General features: G+C 48.9%; 1 protein-coding gene across 1 annotated transcript; it reads right to left on the reverse strand.

The window, feature by feature from the left end:
• Nucleotides 1–225: 225 nt before the first annotated feature.
• On the reverse strand, nucleotides 226–10,422 carry htr5ab (5-hydroxytryptamine (serotonin) receptor 5A, genome duplicate b). Its single transcript, XM_076047647.1, has 3 exons — nucleotides 10,294–10,422; nucleotides 6,432–7,214; nucleotides 226–555 (listed from the first exon to the last, which is right to left on the reverse strand). The coding sequence occupies exons 2-3, from the start codon at nucleotides 7,140–7,142 to the stop codon at nucleotides 226–228; spliced, it is 1,041 nt and encodes a 346-aa protein (XP_075903762.1). The 5' UTR covers nucleotides 7,143–7,214; nucleotides 10,294–10,422.
• Nucleotides 10,423–22,070: the final 11,648 nt, after the last annotated feature.

Below are 22,070 nucleotides of genomic sequence, written 5' to 3' on the forward strand. Positions count from 1 at the left end.
CCGTCTGGAAATACGAGGTTACACGAGAAATCCATCTTGGCGCCGGGCGGAAACACGACCATAAATAAAAACGACACACTTTTTTTTGGGCCGACAGCTCCCCCGCCGCTCGTCCATCTGAGGGGCGACGTCTGGATTGACAGATGTGAACTGACAGTCGCTTTTTCTTATTTCCCCTCCTCCCCGCGTGCTGGTGAGGTGAGTCCGGGGCCGAGCGCGAGCGTCTCAGCGCTGGCGGGAGAAGAGGTTCCTCAGGGCGTTGTTGTAGTTCTTGTTGAAGGCCGTGTATATGAGGGGGTTGAAGAAGGAGTTGGAGTAGCCCAGCCACAGGAAGACGCTCTTCCAGATGGGCGGGATGTCGCAAGAGCACAGCGGCACGATGAGCTCGGTGATGAAGAAGGGGATCCAGCAGAGGACGAAGACGCCGATCAGGATGCCCACCATCAGCGCCGCCTTCTTCTCCTTCTGCTCGCGCCACGTGTCGCCGTCCGTCTGGAAGGTGACGGTGGCGTGGCGCACGGTGAACACCATCTGCGGCCGCGTCTCCTCCTTCACCTGGTTTTTACGGACGACGGGGGAAAAGGCAAGAAAATGAAAATCACCCGTTTAGGCGGCCGGACAGACAGCGAGGATTAAATGAGGCAATATTATTTTCGGGGGGCGCGATTAGAGCTGAGTGAGCAGTCTGCCGGAGTGGGAGGTGTCGGGGCTGCTCAGCGGAAGATGAATCGTCCGACGGATCAACAGGCGGACGGAACAGAGGGGAAGACGGCGGCATAAAGACGAGCCGCGTCTCAATATGCATTTCCCAGAAGGCGGTTGTTTTGAAAGAAATACATCAGGGCCAGTCTGCCTGGCTGGTTTCATTTATTTGTTTTTATTTCTTCTCGCCGAGCACAACTCAAGGCCGAGTCTCGGCGTTTGGCTTTCTCTATTCATCAGGGTCGTTCAGCACTGCTTGGCAAGACCCACTCAAACCGTAAAGCATGGGACTGAAGATAAAAACAACAACATCAGCAACGAAAACATCTGAATCCAATGCAGCGGGATCGATAAGGTGCAGTGCGGCCGCAGGGATGACAGAAACCCATTTGCAGCGGCGGTCAGGGGTTAAAAGCAAAAGCCTGTTTTAAACGTAAACATCCTTGTTTCTTACAAGACGCTGAAGCAAGTGGAACCGGCCCCGGGTTGCCTCTGACGGCCCTGTGATGAGCTTCTAATGGACTCTGAAGCCAAGAGAGGCCACAGTTGCCTCAAACGGCCTCACTTGAAATGATAATTCCAGTCAACCGTCCCAAAAAACCGTCCCACTTAAAATAGACTTTTCCATTTCCTCTATTGACCTGCCTGCGCGTGAAGTAGCTTCAGGGCTAACGTGAGGAGAGAAGTTGCAAGAACGCAGACACTAGTGCCAGGTTTTATTCAGTGCTCTGAAATCGACCTGATGCATTCGGGGACTTATCAACGAGTCGGCACAGTTTCGGTGTGCGCTCTGATACGCCCAGCATCGCAAATAGAGTTTCATTTTGTTTTCTTGCCACGCCGCCGCGCGATGAATGTGAACACTGGAATACATTTCGTGGCTCTGTGCACTTTGCCGTCTCGTACGGCAATAAAAGCAGAGCAAGGCAGGAGAGCAGCGGGGGAGGTGGATGGCGGAGGTGGGGCGATGGGAAGTGAGAGACAGCAAAGGTGGACTCTGACTCCGCGTGAATAAATTTAGCAGCGACACAGCCGCCTCATTCCACCTGCACTGCATTAGCTACTTCGCTGGCGCCCCCGCCGCGGTCCTCTTTACGGCAACACCCCCCACTTTGCGCCACAAAGTTCATGCTCCCCCCCAACCCCCCCGCCCCCCCACCCCCACGGCTGAGCTTCAAAAGGTCGCCGCCTCTTCTAATTTCCCCATTTTTTCTATGTTAACTGTCTGATGTGTCGCCGCAAAATCGGAAGCGTTTCCGCCGTCCCCTTTCAAGGCCGCGTCTCGAAGGGATTTGCCGGCGCCGGGAATTTTTCTTCTGGAATCCCAAACACTGGGATACGTCACCGTTTGATTAAACAGACGTCAGGTTTTAACATACACTCGATCGTGGAGTGTTTTTCCTCAATTATATTTTGTACGGCCTTTTTTTTTTTCTCCCTTCTGTAGCGTGGAGCCATTTACGCTTCCTCCCCCATATCTGCGCTTCAAAGCCTTCTTTCATTACGGGGGCGGCGGCTGCGCTGGTGTTTTAATATCTATGAGTGGGCGGCGCTGATGTGGCGCGTGCACCAAGTTTATTACCCGCGGCCACGGCTCCTATCACAACTCGACGCGCACGCTTTCCAAAGAGCCAGCTGCCTCCGACTCTCTGATATATGAAGAGGAAATATAAAACATAAATTGGCTGGCTAATATCACGTGTACAACACTGGCCGCATGTTCTCGATGCATGTTTGTCCAAAGCAAATGGAGCCAATCAAATGCATTACATTTAATTGCCGTGGCTGCAAGAGGGATTGCCTGCGTAATGAGAGTCGACATGCACAAGTTTGCCTTTGAGAGGAAGCGGGCGACGGCTAATTTCCACCGCAACTGGTCCTCCTTGACTGCGCGGTGATATTTTGCTTACTCTCACATGATTAGCGGCCGCAAAGAAGACTTTGGTTGACAGTGATGAACAGTTTTTATTTTTTCTACCCCGTGGATGTTTAGTAATTGGGCGACACGACACGACGCTGCGCTTGTTGAGTTTTCCACCCTCTCTGTGTTGTGCAGTCTGCGTGGCTTCTCTCCAGCTCCAGCGGTCCAGACACGCGCACATCCGGCTAATTTGCATTAGAGCTTTACGCCATCTACACCTTCAGATTCGGGGCAGGAGGAGGAATCAGATTAGAGGAAAAGCCACAGCCAGGATGCAGCAGTGGGCCACTGAAAAGTTGAGCTATTTTAGAGTCTTTGCCCCGGGGCTGAGGCGGCGGCGGTGGCAGTGTTGGTGTTGTGCAGGGCTCCTTCGCTTTCGCGCCCGTGTGCTCGCACTTGAGAGAGACGCGTTTCCTTTGTCGCTGCGGATCACCTCGGGCGAAACTATGAATAATTGCATCGCGGCACATGAGTGGGTCAGGCGTTGTAAACAGGCGGAGGAACCTTCACTGAAATGTTTCTGTAAATAAACAACTCACTGAGCTCAAAACATACGGCCATACATATGGCTAGTGACTGTATCCTTGTATCCTGGCATGACTGACACTTTAACTGCCATCTGATAGGAGATATTTTCCATCTAGATTCCAAGAGTTGCACACAAACAATTACTTCTTTGTTTATTTATTTCAAACGCTGTTCTGTGAAGCACTTCGCGGCTTCGTTTTAACGACCGGCATAAAGTTCTCTGCCTTTGAGTGTGAACAACCATGCCAATGTCGTTTGTTCCACTGATCCGTCGATCAATCTCGATAAAACCCGAGTGATGTTCAAGACTACCGAAGTATCAAAGACGGATGCGGAAGGATTTGGATGACAGCGTTTTAAACGGGTCCAGGTACTCCGTCACATCCATCATCATTTAGCCTCCTTCGCTGTAGAGAACCGGCCGGACGTCTGAGCGTGAGGAGCGAGTGCTCGTGAGCAATCGCAGCTCTTCTGCTAAAGGGATTACAGCGTGAATGCTGCTGCGGCAGCAGCAGTTTTCCCCTGGAACCGCAGGCGTGCTTCCCAGCAGCAGGAAGGAGCAACGTTATAAAAAAGCTAGAAGCTACAAAAGGCTACAAAACAAAAAGGTGGGCGATATTGTCTCACTTCACTGCTGACTGGATCCTGCAGGAGTTTCATTACACAGCAGAGTGCACAGCGGCTCGCTACAGGGCGGCGACGACTGGGAGGGAAGACAAATCAAAGAAATGTTGTGTGGAGCGAATCAGATTGAAGATGACATCGTCTTAATCATCTGATTCTGGGATGATGGTCCATCAATTCATTAATGTCATAAACAGCTTGACCTACTTTCTGCACCAACTCAAAACTCCAGTATTTCTGTCAACCTTTTGGGACAAAGTGGCACTTTGAGACTTATCCCATGACTATCATTATTGTTGTCATGTTGCCGCGTCTCCTTCTGAGGTCCTCTGAGTGACTTTCCTCACTTGAAAAACTCCCTGGTCACTGATTGAAAGTTCTAGTTGCACCTCCTCTGCGAAACAGTTGGATGCTGGACCTTTCCATTTGTGTCGCTACACTTCAATTGGCCCAATTTGCCCCAGTTTTCCGACGCGCCGTCCCACGGGAAGCACCTGTGCTGGCGATGAATGATAATGTGGCGTTAAGGTTCCCCAGCTTGGCCCCGGTGTGTTTTCCTCTGCAGTGGAGAAGGACCTTATGTCAGAAGTAGGGAGAATTAGGGTGACTGGTAAGAGTGAGTTAGTCAAAACTTTAGAGTAAAGTTTCTTATTTTTGCCCATTTGTTTTCCCCTGCGCGCTCAGTGCTCTACACCAGCAGGTAATTCTCGCCCTCACACTTTCCTCCGCCTGTTCTCAGCCTGACAGCTATTGAACTCGCTCTTACCCTCCTCAATTAAACAATTCTCCTGACAGGTGCTCTCACACCTTGACGGCTCCCAGCTCAGGGGGCTTCACTCGCCTTCCCAGTTGACCCTGACGCCATCAGCCCGGGCGGACTTGTCTTCACACTCACATATCCACCAAACCATACAATGTGGCAGCTACCACCACTTTCCCTTTTTTTACACACCTTCCTCTGCGGCCCAAACAGCCAGCGTCCTCTGGCCTTCATCTGCGATCTGTTTTGCATCTCTGCAGATGAAGCCGTCTCTGTAAATCACTGATGCTACTTAGCAATGCAGGCACGCTCGCTGCCGCCGCCCATAGCAGACCACGTCTGCCACGGGTGATAAGTCGGACGGGTGCGTTTGCTAATTTCGTAATCTCGCCGACTGCCGACGTGCTCGGACGACCTCCTCCCGAAGGAGACGTGCGCGTCGCTGGAACACCTGTAGCTCCATCGAGACGACATGAAGGCGGTGCAGCCTGACAGCTTGTTAGCAGCTTTTTGACAGGGTCCTCTCAGCGCCGCTCTAACCTGCTCTTTGCTCTCCTGGCCACGTCAATATTTGCTGCGTAACATGCAAGGGAACCAAAGATCTTCTATCGTTGCATGCATAATGATGCACAACGATTCCGCCCGCCATGGGATGCTGCTTCGCCCCCAGTCTGGCTGAGGATCCCTGAGGACTCTGCATCGCTTTGCTGATGACCTGAGTTTGTACTAGTGCAAAGTGTAAGTGTAGTTCAAGACTATTCACTTTGGTGGAGCAAAAGTCTTTTCACAAACATACTGTGGATAAATATATATGTGTACTGTATCGCTCTATATATTTTCTTTCACTTTACGAGGGTTCACCGTGCCGCTCCTTCTCTGCACCTATGCGCTGCGTCTCTCTCTCGGCTTGGCCGTCTTCCATCTTTGCACACTAAACGCCGCCTGCTGTGCCGCTGGCTCGTCTCTTCTGCCGCATCCCCTGGCAAATTGTGCCATCTGCACTGCACACTGCGGCCGGCTGTCCCTTGAGAGGGAGGGTTGTCTCATCTGAAGAGGCCATTGGCATTGTCCTCATCCTTTTAAATTTGTTGGTATTTTTATATCTATATATATATAAATATGTATAAAAAACAGACATATTTGGTGCAAAGAATTTGGCCCGTTCTACCTTCTCTCTTTTTGAAATTGAATGTTCCGAAAATCGTGCAGTGTGTTTGTTTCGCATTGCCAACCCCCGCCTTTTTTTTCCGTCCTTAATCTCAGCGGCGCAAAATAATCACACAACGGCGGAATTATGCTTGTTACGTGGCGATAATGGGATTGTGATTCGCGCTGATCAAACCGACACATGCGCGCCACGTCTCCAGTCACTTGGAGCTGCTAATCGAGCTTGCCATCATGCCTGCATGTTTGTTGAGGCGGAAACGAGCTTTTGTTCAGGAACGATTGTTGCCGCCTTGTCAGCATCACAAGCGAGAGAGAAAGAGAGCGAGTGTGTACTCCGCTGCAGCGTGACGCGCTTCGTTTCGTTCTCCTCACGCGTAAAAGTGGTTTTCAGCACGCGAGTGGAACCTTTCGTCGAGCAGGGGAGTTCAGACTTCCGATTACATACCTGTCGGTTTCTCAGAGTCCACTTGAAAACCCCCTTTGTCAAGTTAACTGCTGGCAAGCGCAGCTTCTTAGAATAGTCAGCGCACACAGTTAATTACAGCCGCATCAGCATCCTGCCCACAAACCTGTCGCAAGCATTTTACGGCTCGTTAGCTCGGCTGCATTCAAGGGGGACAAAAAAATAAATAAATTAAATAATCAATAAAAAAATGAAGGCCTGGAAGAGAGATGGGTTATTTTTAGGATTTGGATCTTGAATGGAAAAAGAAGAAGAAATATAATCACCTCCGCCATGGGTGTTATCGTGTTGGTCTTGCGGGAGCCGATCCGGAACTTGGCGGCCTTGTAGATCTTCCAGTAAACAAACAGCACCACGCAGAGCGGCAGGTAAAAGGCCCCGAAGGTGGAGAAGATGGTGTAGGAGGGCTCCTGGCTCACCTGGCACTTCATGCCCTCCGAGTAGGTCTCGCCCCAGCCGAAGAGCGGCGACAGGGAGATGATGGAGGACAGCAGCCACGTGAGGGCGATCATCACGTTGGAGATCTTCTTGCGCGTCTTGAGCGTGTACTGCAGGTGCCGCGTGATGGACCAGTAGCGGTCCAGGGCGATGGCCGTCACGTTCCAGATGCTGGCCGTGCAGCAGAGCACGTCGAAGGAGATCCACACCTGGCAGAGCACGCGGCCCAGCTTCCACCGCCGCCCGTTGAGCTCGTGCACCAGGCTGAGCGGCATGACCAGCGCCGCCACCATCACGTCGGAGATGGCCATGGAAGCCACCAGGTTGTGCGGCACGCGGTGGAACGTCCGCACGCGCAGGATGGTCAGCAGCACCAGCAGGTTCCACACAAAGGTGGCCACCACCAGCATGGCCAGCAGCGTGAGCGTCAGCACGCGGAACACGGAGACGTGCCTCTGGCCGGAGGGCGAGTCCAGGCCGTCCGGGGCGCCGCTGAAGTTGGCCGGCGGCGGCTCGGCGCTGGCGTTGGGGTACGTCATGGTCGGGAACCCCGGCAGCCCCGGCCGCCAAGATGACTCAGACTCAGGGGGTCCGCAGACGGCTGACACACTCTGGAGTTTTGGGCAGAGGAGGAGAATAACAATGATTTGGCCAGGAGTCTGGAAGTTACTGCTGCTCGTTAGTTAAATGCACAATACAGATTCAACATCACTGTATTACTCAGAGGGACGCTTAAAGGTCCAGTGTGTAAAGTTTTTAAGGAAGCCCGATATCTAAGGAAGCCTGAAGTATTTAGAAACTGTCAGACGGGCTTCCTTAAACTACTGCAAGATGCAAGATGACAGCTAACTAGGAGCAAGACCCTGATTGCTCCAGGGTAGGAAAACCAAATGACTTTTATTGTACTGAAAGTGTACACTTTTATTGATGTATTTATGGACAGTATGTTCATCTTTTACCAATATGAAAATCATAAATTAAGCCAAATTTGACACAATAGACCTTTAAAGGGACTTTTTCAAATTAATAATAAGAATAATAAAAATAAGAATAGTAATAATGATAACAAAACAACTTCAGAGTCTCGAGCGCAATTTCATTTGCTTCATCTGACAAAGCTGTCATCTGGTCTCATGAAACCAGCGCAAATATTCACTCTCATCAACCCGCTGCCGCCGCCGTGCTCTTCTTGATTTGCATCCCAGCCAGGCCGTGGTGGGCCTGTTCCTGGCTCCGTCTTCGCAAACATCAATCAGGATTTTGACTCCCACAGAAGAAATGCCTCGATCAAGCGCCGCGGTTGTAGAAGCTCGGCGTCTGTTTCACTCAGATTGAGACTCTTTGTTTGCGTGTGGGGGTTGACGTCCCGTATTGTCTCTGTTCGGATTCGCAGAATAGAAGATCTGACGGGCCGCGCTCCATAAATACATTCAGAGAGAAGTCACAGCTCGACAAAGGCACCGTTAATGAAAGTCAAAGTCTCAAGGCCACCTGCTGAGTCAGTAAGTGCTGAATATAAGGGGAGTTTACGAGTGAAACTAATAAACCAGCGGTGGCCACTAATAAGGCCATTTCATTTCATTTAATAGATGAATTTTGGTGGTTTGCTCGAACAATAAACAAGAAAACCCCCAATTTGAGCTGCAGAGGTGTTGCTCTGATAGTCGAGTTCTTACATAGAAAGTCGAGCTGAATCCAGACGGCTGTTCCAGACTTTCCAGTAGTGCAAAAAGACACGCTGAAATATTCAAATAAGCTGAAATACTCCAAAAAAGTCAGTTTTACATAACGGGGCCCCTTTCAAATCAATGCCAACTGAAGGCTGTTAGAGAAACAGTCATCATTTCTGACTCAGGCGCTTTCAGCTGCGTCACTGAGGGCCAGTTGTGACGATCTCATGTTCTGAAAAAAAAAAAAAAAAAAATTCAGACATTCCTGATCACCATATTCATCCACTTTAACACCCACTTTGAACAACCCTGTTCAGGCATTTCAGCTCGGTCTCTTTTGAAGTTCCCACAGAACCAAAGACCTTTAGCCAGCGACTGACACATTAAAACAATCCGTCACGTTGCCTCATCCCTTTGGAGACGCTGCAGTCTTGCCCCTGATGTCTTGTTTGGGTTCCTTCCGATGCCGCCGCGTCCTGAATGAGCGCCGCTAATTTGCATAATTCATCTGCGATAAAAGCCGCTAATTGAGTTGGATTTAAATTGAGCCGACTAATCAATAGGATCATATTCTCCCCACTCGCGGGGCTGCATCGTTCTCATAAATAAACGAATTTAAACGTTTCTTGAATTATGAAGACGGAATCAAGATGCAAGAGGTGACTGGGATGGACCAGGCCGGGCCGGGCCGAGCCGGGCCTTGTACTGGGTGTCAGTGCCGACGTGGCACATGGTCAGTGTCTCCTGGGGGTCACAAACAATGCAATCAAAGAGTCCAACCAAGCACGGCGGCACCTTCTCTGTTCAACAAGCCAGCCAGCCGTGAAAATCCCTCACCTTTACCCTGGCAGAACAAAACAAAAGAATCCAATGTTTCCACTTCCTCAAACAGCAGCTGTCGATCGACGCCGACGCACGAAGCGTCAGACGTGCAGGTGATGACACCAGCCTGCAGCTGTAGGAACCGTTAATGTCGAGGATAACAGAGACTTGAGTGTGCAGATGACGAGAGCGCTGCGTAACCTGAGGATGGGGGTCGTCCTCACCAGTCAGAATGAACAACAAAAAAAAAAAAGTTCAACTCCCCCTGTGGGGAAGTGAAATTTGCTGTAACATCCTGTCATCTGTTTCTTCTCTTTTTCACCCTTAATTGTAAGAGGCAAGTTATTTAAAAAAAAAATATCCCTGGGCAGAGATTTGTGATGCCTGTAAAACTAAATTCGACCGCCATAGACATCAATAGTCAGTTCAGAATCACAGACTCTCATGCCTTTTCATCTTCATTCCCTCCTTGATTTGGCTGTGAGAACTCAACCAGTGCTGGGAAATATAGATGTATGTGAACCGTGCCGTCCGTATTGTCTTATTTCATTCCGTCTTCTCTGCCCAGCACAGCTCGGATCAAAGCGGTGCTGCAGGTGTGACTGGCATTTCCCTGCTTCTTTTATGCATTTAGTGTGTGTGTGTGTGTGTGTGTGTGTGTGTGTGTGTGTGTCCTGGTCTTGAAAACAGCTGTGTGATCATCTGGAGGAGGAGAAGCTCAGCTGCCGGTGCTCGTCTCTCGCTGTTCCATTAACAACACGCTCCAAGTTGATTGCGGGTGTCTACCCGGGGGGCCGGAAGCACTTTTTTTTCTTTTTCTTCTTCAATTGTTTAATATTCAGCAGGAGCCGCTTTCCACGCCGCTGCGCTTCTCTTTGCAGATCTGCATGCACGCGCGCAGCGCGCTCTCATTCCCCGCATTCGCGCGTCACATGTGGGCTTGGATTTACTGAATGAGTTCCGCCGAACGCGAACTTCACGCACTGTCCTCCTTTGGCGGCTCCGGAGCCGCTTGATGATCGGCGCACGATAGGACCTCGATCGAGTCACTCACTTGTTACGCATCGTCAGCACAACAACCAACAGCAGCAGCAGCAGCTGCATGTGCAGCGAGAAGCAACAAGAGCAACAACAACAACAACAACAACAACAGTAGCAGCAACTGCTATTTATAGCCGGGTTGTCCGGGAAAACTCACCGCATCAACACTTGAGGATGAAGCGGCGCGGCAGCAGCAGCAGCAGCAGGTGTAGATCTCCGCAGCGTCGCTCCATCCAGACGCGCTTCTTCTTCTCTCTCTTCTTCTTCTCCTCCTCGCCGCCGCTGATTGAGCCGCTCTGGCGCTCTGCGCGCCGCGCGTCGGCGGCGGTGCTGCTGAGCGGCTGGACCGAACCACGCAGCGGCCTCGAGCAGGGGGGTAGTGGTGGGCACCCAAAACACGCAACGCACCACGCGTGTTTTTCTTTAACCACGTGTGTGCATGTGTTAACGTTGCATCCTTGTTTGACGGTCTCTTTTGGGGCTTTTGCATTTTGCGCAGCAACACAGAGACTGGCGACGGTGAATGTAATTAGGCCCCATCACTTGGCAGTCCTGCGGCTTTATGATGGATCATCACACACCTTTCTCAACCTCCCCCTCATCACCTGCAGATTCATCTCATCACATGCAGGCTGATTTTTTTTTTAATGGCCTAATGCAAATCTCACTTGGATGACGCGTTAACTTCTTATCACCGAGTGCAATATTGAGTGTCTGGTTTTTGCAGTTGTAATACCCCATCCCAGCGTACGCTGTGGTAAACCAACAACTTTAACAGTAGCTGCGTTTCAGTAGTTTTTTTTTTTTTTTTTTGCAAAAATAAAAGTGATATTTCTAAAATTTTAGCAAGTACAATTGCCATTTGCAGTTTCTATTGAATGGTTTGAAGCACATAAGCCGTAATTCTCGTCATATCTCGTCCTGCGAAACCCCACTTTGAGGAGGATGGAGGTACAAAATGTCTTGTATAAATCTGCATTTCGATGTTTTGCTGTCATGAATGGTTGTTCTCTTTTTCTCTTTGATTACTTGTAGAATAGAATTTCCGTCTCCTCCTCTGTCCATTTCACTTTCGTCAAATACCTCTATATCGATACGCCTGAAAAATCACCCCATAAAAGAGCGTCAAAACCTTTTGGTGATATTTGAGAGGTTTTTCCAAGTTTAGGTGTTTCCATGGCCATTTTCTTTTGTTGCGATATTTAAGTTTTGCGCAATTCTAGGGGTCATGGAGAGTGTTCATTTTTTAGTTCTGCTAATCAACCTCTCACGCTGCTTCCCTTCATCCTGGCAAACTTACAGCTGCCCTCCTCCACGAAATAGTCCCGGTCAGATTGTGCATAAAAGTAAATTATTTTTGGCCAGGGGTCTCCTTTACGATCACAGGAAATCCCTCATCAAAGGAGTCGTATCGTTGCCTCACAGTCACTAGAAAATGATTATGTCTGCAGCCGCTCTGCTGACTCTGCTCCGGGCCTCCTGGCTGTGCCTCCAGTAGATAAATGAATCATGTTAGCAGCCCCTCTCTGCCCATATTTGCAAAAGCAAAAACAGCCGTATGCTCAGCATGCACACACACACACACACACACACACGCACGTGTCCACCCGTCGTCTGTCTGCTACACCCTCCGCTTATCTTGCAAGTGCTGTGGTCAGCCGGAGTCGGATCGAAGCTGTCAACGGGGGAAGCCAACGCTCGGGTCCACCGTTTGGACAAACACGAAGAGACAGTACACACGCGCACACACACACACACACACACCCACACCCACACACACACACACACACATACGTTTGCAGAGTGTGGACGATCCAAGGTCCCTGGGTTTCCTTGTGTGCGTTTGGACAGTGGGAGGAAGTCGGGGAGGCTGGTGAGAAGTGTTCACCGCTGTCACCCGCAGCCACAGCACCGTCATGCTTTGCCACATAAAGTTGAGGTAAATAAATGTCAAGCAGCAGCACCAGAGGTACAGCTGCCCCCTCCCCCGCTCCCCACCCCCACCACCTCGCCCACTTTGATTTATTTCCTTCTTTATTGTCGCCCACCTCTGCCAAACACGGCCTATGATTCCGTCCATCCAGCTGCTGCCAAACAAGGCCGCTGACATTCAGCTCCCCTTTAATAACACGTGGCCGGACTTTGGGCCGTCATCGCCATCCCATTATATATAAAACCGTGGTGTAAAAGTTGTCATTGGGACCTTATCCGGCGCCGTCGAAGGATTATTACAGCCGCTGTTCGGCACCGGGTGTGTGAAACGCTGCCCCGGTGCAGCTGTGCCCTGCCGTGCAAAAACCTTGTTTTCCACCTTCAGCCTCGACATGAGTTTTTGCACAAGTGTGTGTTTTGCATCGCTTCTCTGTTGGCAGTGCATTTGATGATTATGTTTATGTTTTTATGTCTCGCAGCGTGTTTTTCTTCCGTTTGCACCACAATCCTCTTTTTGTACCTTGTTTAGACTTGTGTTTGTGTTCGTGAGTTTGCATAGTTTCCATACCTGCAGCTGTTTTCACCAACTAAAGCACATTAGTCAGTTTTTATTGCGTTTGGCCCTTGTCAGCCACCGTACAAACATGAGAGGGCGGGGGTGGGATTTGTCAGAGACGAGGAATAAGCATGAAAATCACAGCCACTGTTTATCACATCACGTCTCCCTGCTCGGGACGAGAGCTCCTCCCCCTTTGCTTCTCCCGACACCCGCAGGTGATGCCGGAGTGCAAACACGCAATTAGCAGACAGCTCCACTGATTGCCGCGGCATTTCGCTCAGGGCCGCTCGAGGTTCACGCGGCAAACTGTGCGTGAAATCGCAGGTGTTTTCGCTGTGTGTGTGTGTGTGTGTGTGTGTGCCGCAGCTGCTTGATCTCAGTGTCATTAGCTCCTTCGCGGCAAGACTGCAAAGTGTTTGGTTCCCACTTTGAAAATAAAGATAAAATAAAAATCAAAGGCGCGCTTGATCGCCTTGCCTTGTGTAATTTAAGGCCCAGTTTGAAATTCATCTCTTTGCTTCAGGTCGTAACTTTGATAGAAGATAAACTACATGAATAAACCAGCCCGGCGCTCCCGTCGCAGCGTCCGAGACTTTCTTCACTCAAACCGAGGGAGAGCGTACGCTTCCCTCCCCACCACCACTAGAGGCAGAAGGACCATATTTCAACCCCTCTTTGTCTCCGTCCCATAAATCACAGCCCTGACCTTGTCCCGCCTGACTGCTTTCATTCCATAGTACAGCCAGTCATTAATTATTATTCCTATTACCGGCAGAATTTAACGCCGTCAGCAGCGCTGAGACGATGTTCACGGCCGGCAGGGGAAAACGCGAAGTGGGCCTGCATCACGACTGGAATGGACAGAGAGAGAATCTCCAGGTGAAGCAAAAGCAGTGGACCAGTGGTGGGTGAAGGGAGCAGACGGGGTCGTCTGAAACAATCGAGGGCGAGACTCGGGGAGTGGTAGTTTTCCGAACAATGCTCCCCGACGGCGCTGTGTGTTCAGAAAAACAGTCATTTTGAAAACGGGCTGTGTCGCTGCGGCAGAGTCTTCCCTCGCGGAAAGCAATTCTTATTATGGCTCCGGGCGAAAAGAAATACTGGGCGCAACTGACAAAAAACACGATGGAGACCAGAAGAAACATGTTTCTTTTGCCATCGAGAGAGTCGTTTTTCTCTGCTGTCGTGCCTTCCAGCTGTTTTTTGTGTGATTTTATTTATTTTGCTACCTGTTGTGACCTTGCGATGAACTGGCGACGTGTCCAGGGTGTCACCCTGCCTTTGCCCTGTGACAGCTGGGAGAGGCTCCAGCAGACCCCCGCAACCCTGAGTGCAAGAAGGAGTGGGTATTAAAAATGGATGGATTGATGGATGGACTTCCTTGTATTCCTGACAGCGAGTTTCTTCCATTTCTTCCGTGTGAATGTTGGGATCCGAGGATGCTGAACTCTCGCCTGCTCAGACAGAAATGAGTCGGATCAATAGCGAGAATAAAACCCTTTGGTTTCTGGGACCTCAACCCACACACGCATCCCGCAAATGCATGCTCTTTACATACGTGGCAGCGTTTAAAACCGAAACAAACAGGCTCCCCGACGGTGGAAGATTGGTCTCAAAGAAGCTCCGCCGAAGAAACGATCTGCCACGCGCAAATTACAAATTTCTTTGGGGTTTAGAAATGCAGACAGTGCTCACGCTGAAGCGGCGGCCAACATTTGCACCTAAAAAACACAATAGAAACTCACTTCCCTCGTGAATACGTCGCCGCAGCGTTTAGCACAAACACACGGGCAGTTTGCTCTTTAGGATGAAATGCACTCACTTGGAATTTGATGTCGACTAGACGGAGGGGAAGAGAGTCAGTCACCCTGAGAGGTGATTGGGTTGGAAAAGTGAGGCACTTCTGGCTTCTCCTCAGACGGACCTAGGCTGTCGTTCACATCATAGCCTGTCTTTTTCTTCTTTTCGATTCCGCGTGAGTAACTGAGCGCCAACATTCTGAGACCTTCTTGGCTTCTCTCAAGGCCCCCATTGTGCACGTCATGAATGCGCGCCGGTCGTATCGATGGATTGGTGCCCATCCTTTGGCGTGGGAGAGCGGAAGGCCTCGCAGGAGACACTGCAAACAGCATATTGTTTCGGTTTGTATTTCAGCCAATAAAAGATAGATATATTGCGCTGTTATGTTTTAACAGTTTCATAACTCGCAGCTTGTATAACCGACAGGAAGACTGTTTGATGTTTGCAAACGTGGCACAGTCGGCGCTGAAAAGCACATTTGTCACTCAGGAGAATATTTACCTCATCACTTACCTGCAGCGATGTGGATGCCAGGGGTGTGTACGTTTTATACCTCCAGAGACGAGACGGAAAACAAGGCTGGCGGGGAATAAAAGTCATTTTCTCCGCGATCCAGACGAGGCCCTCGGAACGACACGCCGGAGCGTAATGCAATCTCGATGCGCAATGAGTCATTGTGGCAAGGTGTGCGCGAGTGAGGGGGAAACAAACGGGCTTTTGATTTAGAAAATAAGGCCCGGCATCAAGCAGTGCAACGGCGAGATTGTTGGCCAGAGTGGCTACCTGAAAGTCCTGCTTTGATGACGTCAGTCGGGATCTTCACAGCGAACAAAGCACGGCATTGTCCGTCTCAGCTGAGGACAGTCAATGATTGGGCTGTTTATAACTGCGCAAGCTCGAAAAACCCAGCGACAAAAATCAAAGGCCATACAGGGACGGCACACACACACACACACACACACACACACCTGTGCCAGTCGATGTGCGCTCTTTTCCCTCCAGGGTTGAAATAGTTTTGAAAGCAACAGCAAACGTTGTCCCTTGAACTTTCCAGGCTGCAAAAACAGTTTGAAATACCTGCTCAAAATATGATAAAATCCCAACCGTCTGTCATTGCCGTCATTAAAGGTTTATCACCTCGGTAAGTATGGCTTTTACCTGAAGTCGAGCACTTTGCCAAGCGTTGCAAGGAGTGCAGGGGAATAATATTTCACTTCTTCAATATTATTCACTTCTTCTTCAAAGTGCCTTCTTTTTGATTTAAATCTCGCAGAGCGAGGAGGACATTAATGTCATTTAAGGGTTTTATATATATATATATATATATATATGTATATATATATATATATAAAAAAAGATCTGCCATGATTGCATGTTAACCCAACCCCTGTCGCGAAATGCCTTAAATAATTACGCTCCATTGAATAATTGAAACGAGTGAAACGTAAAGCTAATTTGATCATTTTAATTTAATTATTCTTCAAGAGGAATTTTTAATTGAAATAGTTAATGAATAGCTGAAGTCTTTTTAACTGGAAATTGTCTAATTTGAGATCCGATGCCGCGAGTGTTCCCCTGACTCGTCTTTTAGGTGAATAGCCTGAGGTTTTGCCCTAAAAAACAATAAGGAAATTAATAAAGCACTCAAGGTCATGCGGCAAAACTGAGAGGAGCCATCCATTGGCTGCTCCAAGGGACCGGCCAAGGTAAAACAGGCCAAGGATTCATATTTCTTTAAAACCGCATTAACATTTCAAAATGCAATCATGGAAAAGCGTGGCCCGGCATTACAATGGCGCAACTTTATTATTCGACAGCCGGGAAGTTGTTCTAATGACCTTGTTGCATCATTTCCTGTATTTTGAAAAATACACTTTGCCAATGTTCTCTAATTGCGTCGTCATCTCTGCCAATCATCCCTTTGTGATGTCACAAAAACGTTGACGCCTTCCAGATACCTCGTTTGCTGCCACGTTGTCTCTGTCTTACTCTAAAAACAAAACGAAACGTGTGCGTGCGACGGCGAAACTCCAGCGGGAAGCTAAAAGACGGCAGGAGGCTGCAAACAGAGGGCTAACGTTGCTGTTTCTTTGGGGAAGCTACTCTGCAGGATGATGAGGTACATTTAAAGCCCCCGAACACAGAGTTGTCTGTAACCGAGCCTACGGCCGCGACAACTGCACAACCGCACACACACACGCCTCTCCGTCTCGCAGCCAGTGCGCAACGAGCACTTATGCAACAGCATGAAGGGCCCTTTAATCTGTCATTTGCTGCAATCAGAGACCCGGGACCTTTTGGACGCACTGAGTCACTCACTTGAAACGGATCCCATCTTTCCCCCGCCCCGACGCCACCATCATTTTCTGTCATTTTCTTTGTCTTTCCACATTGTCTTTGCAGTGACGCCTCCGTCTGCTCGTCGGACAAATCGGATCACGCCGGCGTGCGCCCAACAAACGTCAGTACCCGTTTGCACGGAGACGCGTCGGAAACATTTTTCACGTAATCTCAGCTGGTGCTCTGTTCTCACGGCGCCGCGATCATTCCGGCAGTCGGCCGTGCTGGCGCCACGGCGGCTGCGCAGCCTGAGCCGTGTGCTCGGCATATTTGCCCGCAGGATATTGTCATTGTTGTGCAGACTCGCCTGCGCTCTCCGCTCTCTCCAGCCGAGGGAACCGTTCTAAATTGGCTTTAGGGATGCAAACATCGTTGTGTTGCACCCTTTGATAAATATTTCCATGTTATCACCATGTGACTCTGTAAGATTGAAAAAAAAAAAAAAGCCGGCGCCGCGCGATCACACGTTCCTCCGCCAAACGTCTTCTTTAAAGACAATTGGTTTGGGTTGAAAGCGTTCGCTTGATACGATCCAAGCATGGCTAGGTAAACATTTGCTGAATATAAAATTGAAGCCGTGGAAGCGTACCAATTTAATATTTCATGTAAACCATTAGAATAATGTGTATGTATCTAACTCGACGTATTTGTGTTCACATTTGTCCTCTGCGGGCCTCATTAAAGTAGAGTAGGGCGTCTTCTCTTTGGTTTTACTACAAAAGTTCTATCAAGCTGATGATTCGTTTAGTTCGGACATCAAGAAACGGCTGGTCTTGCATCCCATTGCATCTGAAGCTGTGGAATGATCAAGGTTATTATTTGTGATTATTATTTGCAGCTGTGATTTTATTAACCGAGACTTACTGGAAGGCCTTGGCGCGAGATAAGTTGCTCCATTCAAATCTTCAGCTTCACAGCGGCTTCTCTCGTGTTGTTTTCGCTCTGTCCGTAACAATTTCATTCAACATTTCAAGTTACATTTGCAAGATGGCTTTTGAGGCATTTATGTTTTTGCCTTTTTGCTTTCAGAGCCATTCCAAGTTTTCGATTAGTTTTCTTTTCCCTGTGGGCGCTTTTCTTTATGACGCTCCAAATATTCATATTTGTCAACCACCGCTGGCAACCAATTGATTTTTGTGTGTGTGTGTGTGTGTGTGTGTGTGTGTGTGTGTGTGTGTGTGTGTGTGTGTGTGTGTGTGTGTGTTGCAAAACAATTTGAAACTGCAGAAATGACATGATTTGAATCGACCAACATAACAACAATAATAATAAGAGCTCGAAAATGCAATAGATGTAAAATGATGATCTTATACTGAGCAAAGTCAAGCCAAGAAAACATCTCAAGCCGTAAACATGTCGTACGGAATAATGTTTTTATCTTTTAGTATTTCATTTATGCACCGCCATGAGAGCCGTGTTTCCCGTAATTATGACTCCCTTAATTATGACTGTAAATGAAAGTCTTTATTTTTGATTAACATCAACATGTTCCTTGTTGGTTTGCCCATGTCCTCAAAGACTCGTCTGTCGACGGCGCCGAACAAAAAAAAAAGGCTCCGCCGCTAATTAGTCACATCTCCTTTAAGGAAGAAAAAGAAATTATCACCAACTTAAAGTAATAATTATTCCCACAGATTTCACTCTTTGGTGCCTGTTGTTATCTGGACCGAGTGGGTTTGTCTTAAATATGGAGCAATAGGAGTCAGGGAGTAGCAGCTAATTATTCTAAGTGTGTCATGGGATTAATTAATTTGATGAATTTACATGTATCCTAATTGTCTTGCTGAGTTAATTGGCGTCGCTGTGCCACCGTTTTTAGCATTGAGGGCTGCTGGAAGTTTGTTTCCTTCCAGTGTTGCAGCCTTCGTGCTTTGCTGCCTTTTCAAGCCCTTCTTTTATGCACCCCGGAAATCGATGGAGTCCAGATATTATTCACCGCTCGCTCTGCTCCTGTTGAGTGTTGAGGGCACAACGGGACATTGTTTCACAGCTTGTCCACTCACACTGCTGGCACACTAATGTGATTGACACAAATGAATGGTGGATGTCATTTCAATGATACTGCATATAATTCTGTGTTGAAGAATGCTCAGATGAACCGTTTTCATCAGATACGGAAAGAGAGTTTACCATAAAAATTAATTTAGCTCCTTCGTCTTGTTTGTTATGTGAGCTGTTGCTGTTTTTCAAGTTTTTTGTGATGAAAAATGCGCAAAGGGTGAAAGATAATAAGAAATCTGTTATAATGACAAATAAATGATTTACTTTATAATTCCAAAAACCCGAATAAATGAAAGCACATCTGCGGAGTTCCCCTGCCGCGCAAGAACAAGACGCTTGTCGGTTCATTTTCAGTCAGTGTTTTTAATTTTTAATTTTCCAGAGCTGTTCATTTGGCAGTCGAGATTTAAAGGGGGTTGGATGAAACACAGAAATGTGTATATATATAAATTCCACGCTCGGCCTTTTACGACGGCCAACGCTCCATCTGCTTGTTAACGCGCGCGCTCGCGGGGGCTTCCTGTCTGTCGCCAAGAGGATCAGCTGAAGTTCAAAGTGAGCTTTCCAATCGGGCAAGAAACAGGAACTAAGCGACTCTGAACGCTCCGGTCGGAGCCAGGCGGGCCACCATCTGTAGGGTTCATGGAGGACGATCCGGAGTAAAAAGGAGGTAAATGTACAGCGAGCGGCCTTGTTGACGCCAGAGGTCAGAGTGGGAGGAGCCTGGCTGCCGCCGAGATGATAGAGAAGCCGCACCTCCAACGACTCTGTGCAAATGCGCGCCCTCCTTTTTAATTGAAGTCCCGAGGTCGCCCTTTCTACGCCCGGTCGCTTCGTTTTACGCGTCTCCTCTTTCCAAACTCGCCGTTTGTTGATCCCGAAAGCCTGGAAAAAGTCAGTCATTAAATTGTCAGAGATAATTGTCGCTCATCTGTGGCGCACTCGCCACTCCGGCTGCTAATTTAGCTGTACCCTGCAGAGCGAGGCCCAGAGTGGGGAGGAGATCCCGGCAACCGGGCAGGTGTAGCGCTCCTGTTTTTTTCTCCAGTCCAATCTCTCTCCTCCGCATAATTATGTGAATTAAATTAATTGGGAATGGGCATTTGCATATCTAGGTTATTTCTCTCAAGGGGAGGTGGTGGTAGTGGTGGTGGGAGGGGTGGGTGGGGTGGGGGGGTCTTTGGAGAATATAGAAACAATTACAATCTCGCCAGACGGGAGGACGCCTCCTCGCCTTCCCTCTCGCCGCCGCCTGGACTCCTGGGAAGACTCGGGAATGTCGGGGCACTCTGCAGGGAGAGCGCGATAACGGCCCACCGCAATATGTCACTTCCACGGAGCAATTTAATGGGCTTTTGCAGCCACCTTTAACACACATTATCGCTTGTTGGTATTCAGCCCCCCCCCCCACCTCTCCCTCCCCAAAAGAAAAAAATGATTTGCCGGGGAGGGAATCGTTTAAATGAAGTTCTAAAGGAAACTTGATTAGGGCCTGCTCAGCCTAATACCGGGGCTGTTAAATAGTGTGAGGAGAATCTAATTTTCTGCTCTTGCCCCAGAAAATTTTTCACCGCCAGTCTGCGCCTCCTCTCCTGTTGCTGCCAAACTGCAAGTGGCTGTCGGGAGACCATTAAAAATAATGCTGAAAGATTGTGTCTCTCTGAGAGGAATCGCAGCAGCTCTGCGACACAAAAAGCTCTCGGAGCGGCAGCCGAAAACAGGAAGTCGCGCGCAAATGAAAGTTTGTCAGAACCTCGATTTGTCCTTTGCAGGCGAAACGCCAGGTTCTTTTTCAGTGACCTCGCTTTTCCCGACAGTCGGGCAGTCCTGCGAGTGTCTCGGCATTCCCTCCACGTCAGGGAACGTCTGCCGGACTGCCTCGCGCGCCGACAGATGCGTATCAAACGTATTTTTATCGAAGCAATGTGATTTTTTTTTTTTCTCTCTACCCAATTAATGACTTTCCACTTTCACGGGCACTCAATCTGTGTGTCTTTTGGCAAACAAACCTGGGAGCAAATCAGTTCTGCACAGTGAAGATGGAGATAATGACATTCTGCGGATTTTCTCTGCAAAGAAGCAACAGAATTTATTCATTAGTTCGTGGTGACGCTTGCAGATATTCTCCGAGCACAATCTGCAAGTGGCAAACCTTTTCGCTCTCTCACGGCTCATTTTCAAGTTCCCATAATAAGCAAAAATGATCTTTCCTCGTGTCCTGTGAACCCCCTCTCTCTATGGCTTCAATTTCACCAAAAAAAAAAAACGTGTGCTAAAACACACAGGAAATTAGCAGTTTGTGATGTCACAGGGGGCACTGTAACCTCTCCCAGGTTAGCGCCGAGATCCTCTGCAGCTGCCTTGCAGCAGGGAGCCGATATATGAGCAACATGTCCTTATTTCCTGGATATTAATCATACTTTTCCCTTTAATATTCAATTTCTGAGGCCGCTCCGCTTGCGATCCACCCGGGATCACCAACAAGATTTGAAAGTAGATAGAGGGAGTTATGAGACTCTCTTAATCAACTTCTCCTCAGACTGGGGGACGACCAGCCCCAGTTTGCTGTGTGGAAGGATGGATGGATTGATAGATGGATGAATGGATGGGTGGGTGGATGGATGGGTGGAGACCTGCAAAGTGGAGTCTGCGGTCAAGGCGTCCACCCGTGGATTTATTAATCCTCCTCCCACGGCTTTCATCAGCTCCATTCAGCCCGGCGCTCTCATCAAAGGCCCCCCCCCCCAGCCACCGGCCATGTTTGATATTCCACCCTCTAAAGCGCATCGAGAGAGAGGGGGAGAGAGATAGAGAGAGAGGAGGAAAGAGAGGGCACTTGCCAACTTGAGCGCGTGTGATTATCTCCGGGGCGCTGCATCAACACCGGGGCTGCAGAGATCTTCATGATCAAGAACCCGATGTCTGTTTTCATTCTGTTTTCATTGGGTGCAGAATTGACACTTGCAACTGAGTTTTCACTGTCAATCAAAAGCTCAAAATTTCAAACCTGCTTCAGTGTTGAAATTCGGTCTGTTTAAAAAAAAAAAAAAGGGGGGGGGGGGGATTTTCTCCACTCAAGCGTTGAACCACTGCGTCATCTTGTGGTCGAACGGAACCACGTTTGTCTCGTCGATGTACAAGTGCAGAATGAGTAAATACTGACCTCTGCTGGAAATGAGCGTACATTGCAGGAATGCATAAAAACGCTAACTAATGTTGCGTGTGTGTGGCGTCAAACATCATTTGTGAGGCGCAACATCAGCCGCCCCCATCCAAAACGGTTGAACTTTGTAGCACCGCGA

This window comes from Nelusetta ayraudi, unplaced genomic scaffold (genome assembly GCF_046127955.1).
Source record: "Nelusetta ayraudi isolate G7.1 ecotype Tasmania unplaced genomic scaffold, CSIRO-AGI_Nayr_v1 ptg000094l, whole genome shotgun sequence".
Lineage (NCBI taxonomy): Eukaryota > Metazoa > Chordata > Actinopteri > Tetraodontiformes > Monacanthidae > Nelusetta > Nelusetta ayraudi.

What these genes read in the sequence shown, in the direction of transcription:
- htr5ab (XM_076047647.1), bottom strand. Translation starts at nt 7,142, where the DNA reads ATGACGTACCCCAACGCCAGCGCCGAGCCGCCGCCGGCCAACTTCAGC. An exon ending in CGATAACACCCATGGCGGAG is followed by an intron (nt 556 to 6,431) that starts GTGATTATATTT and finishes CGTAAAAACCAG; the next exon opens with GTGAAGGAGGAGACGCGGCC.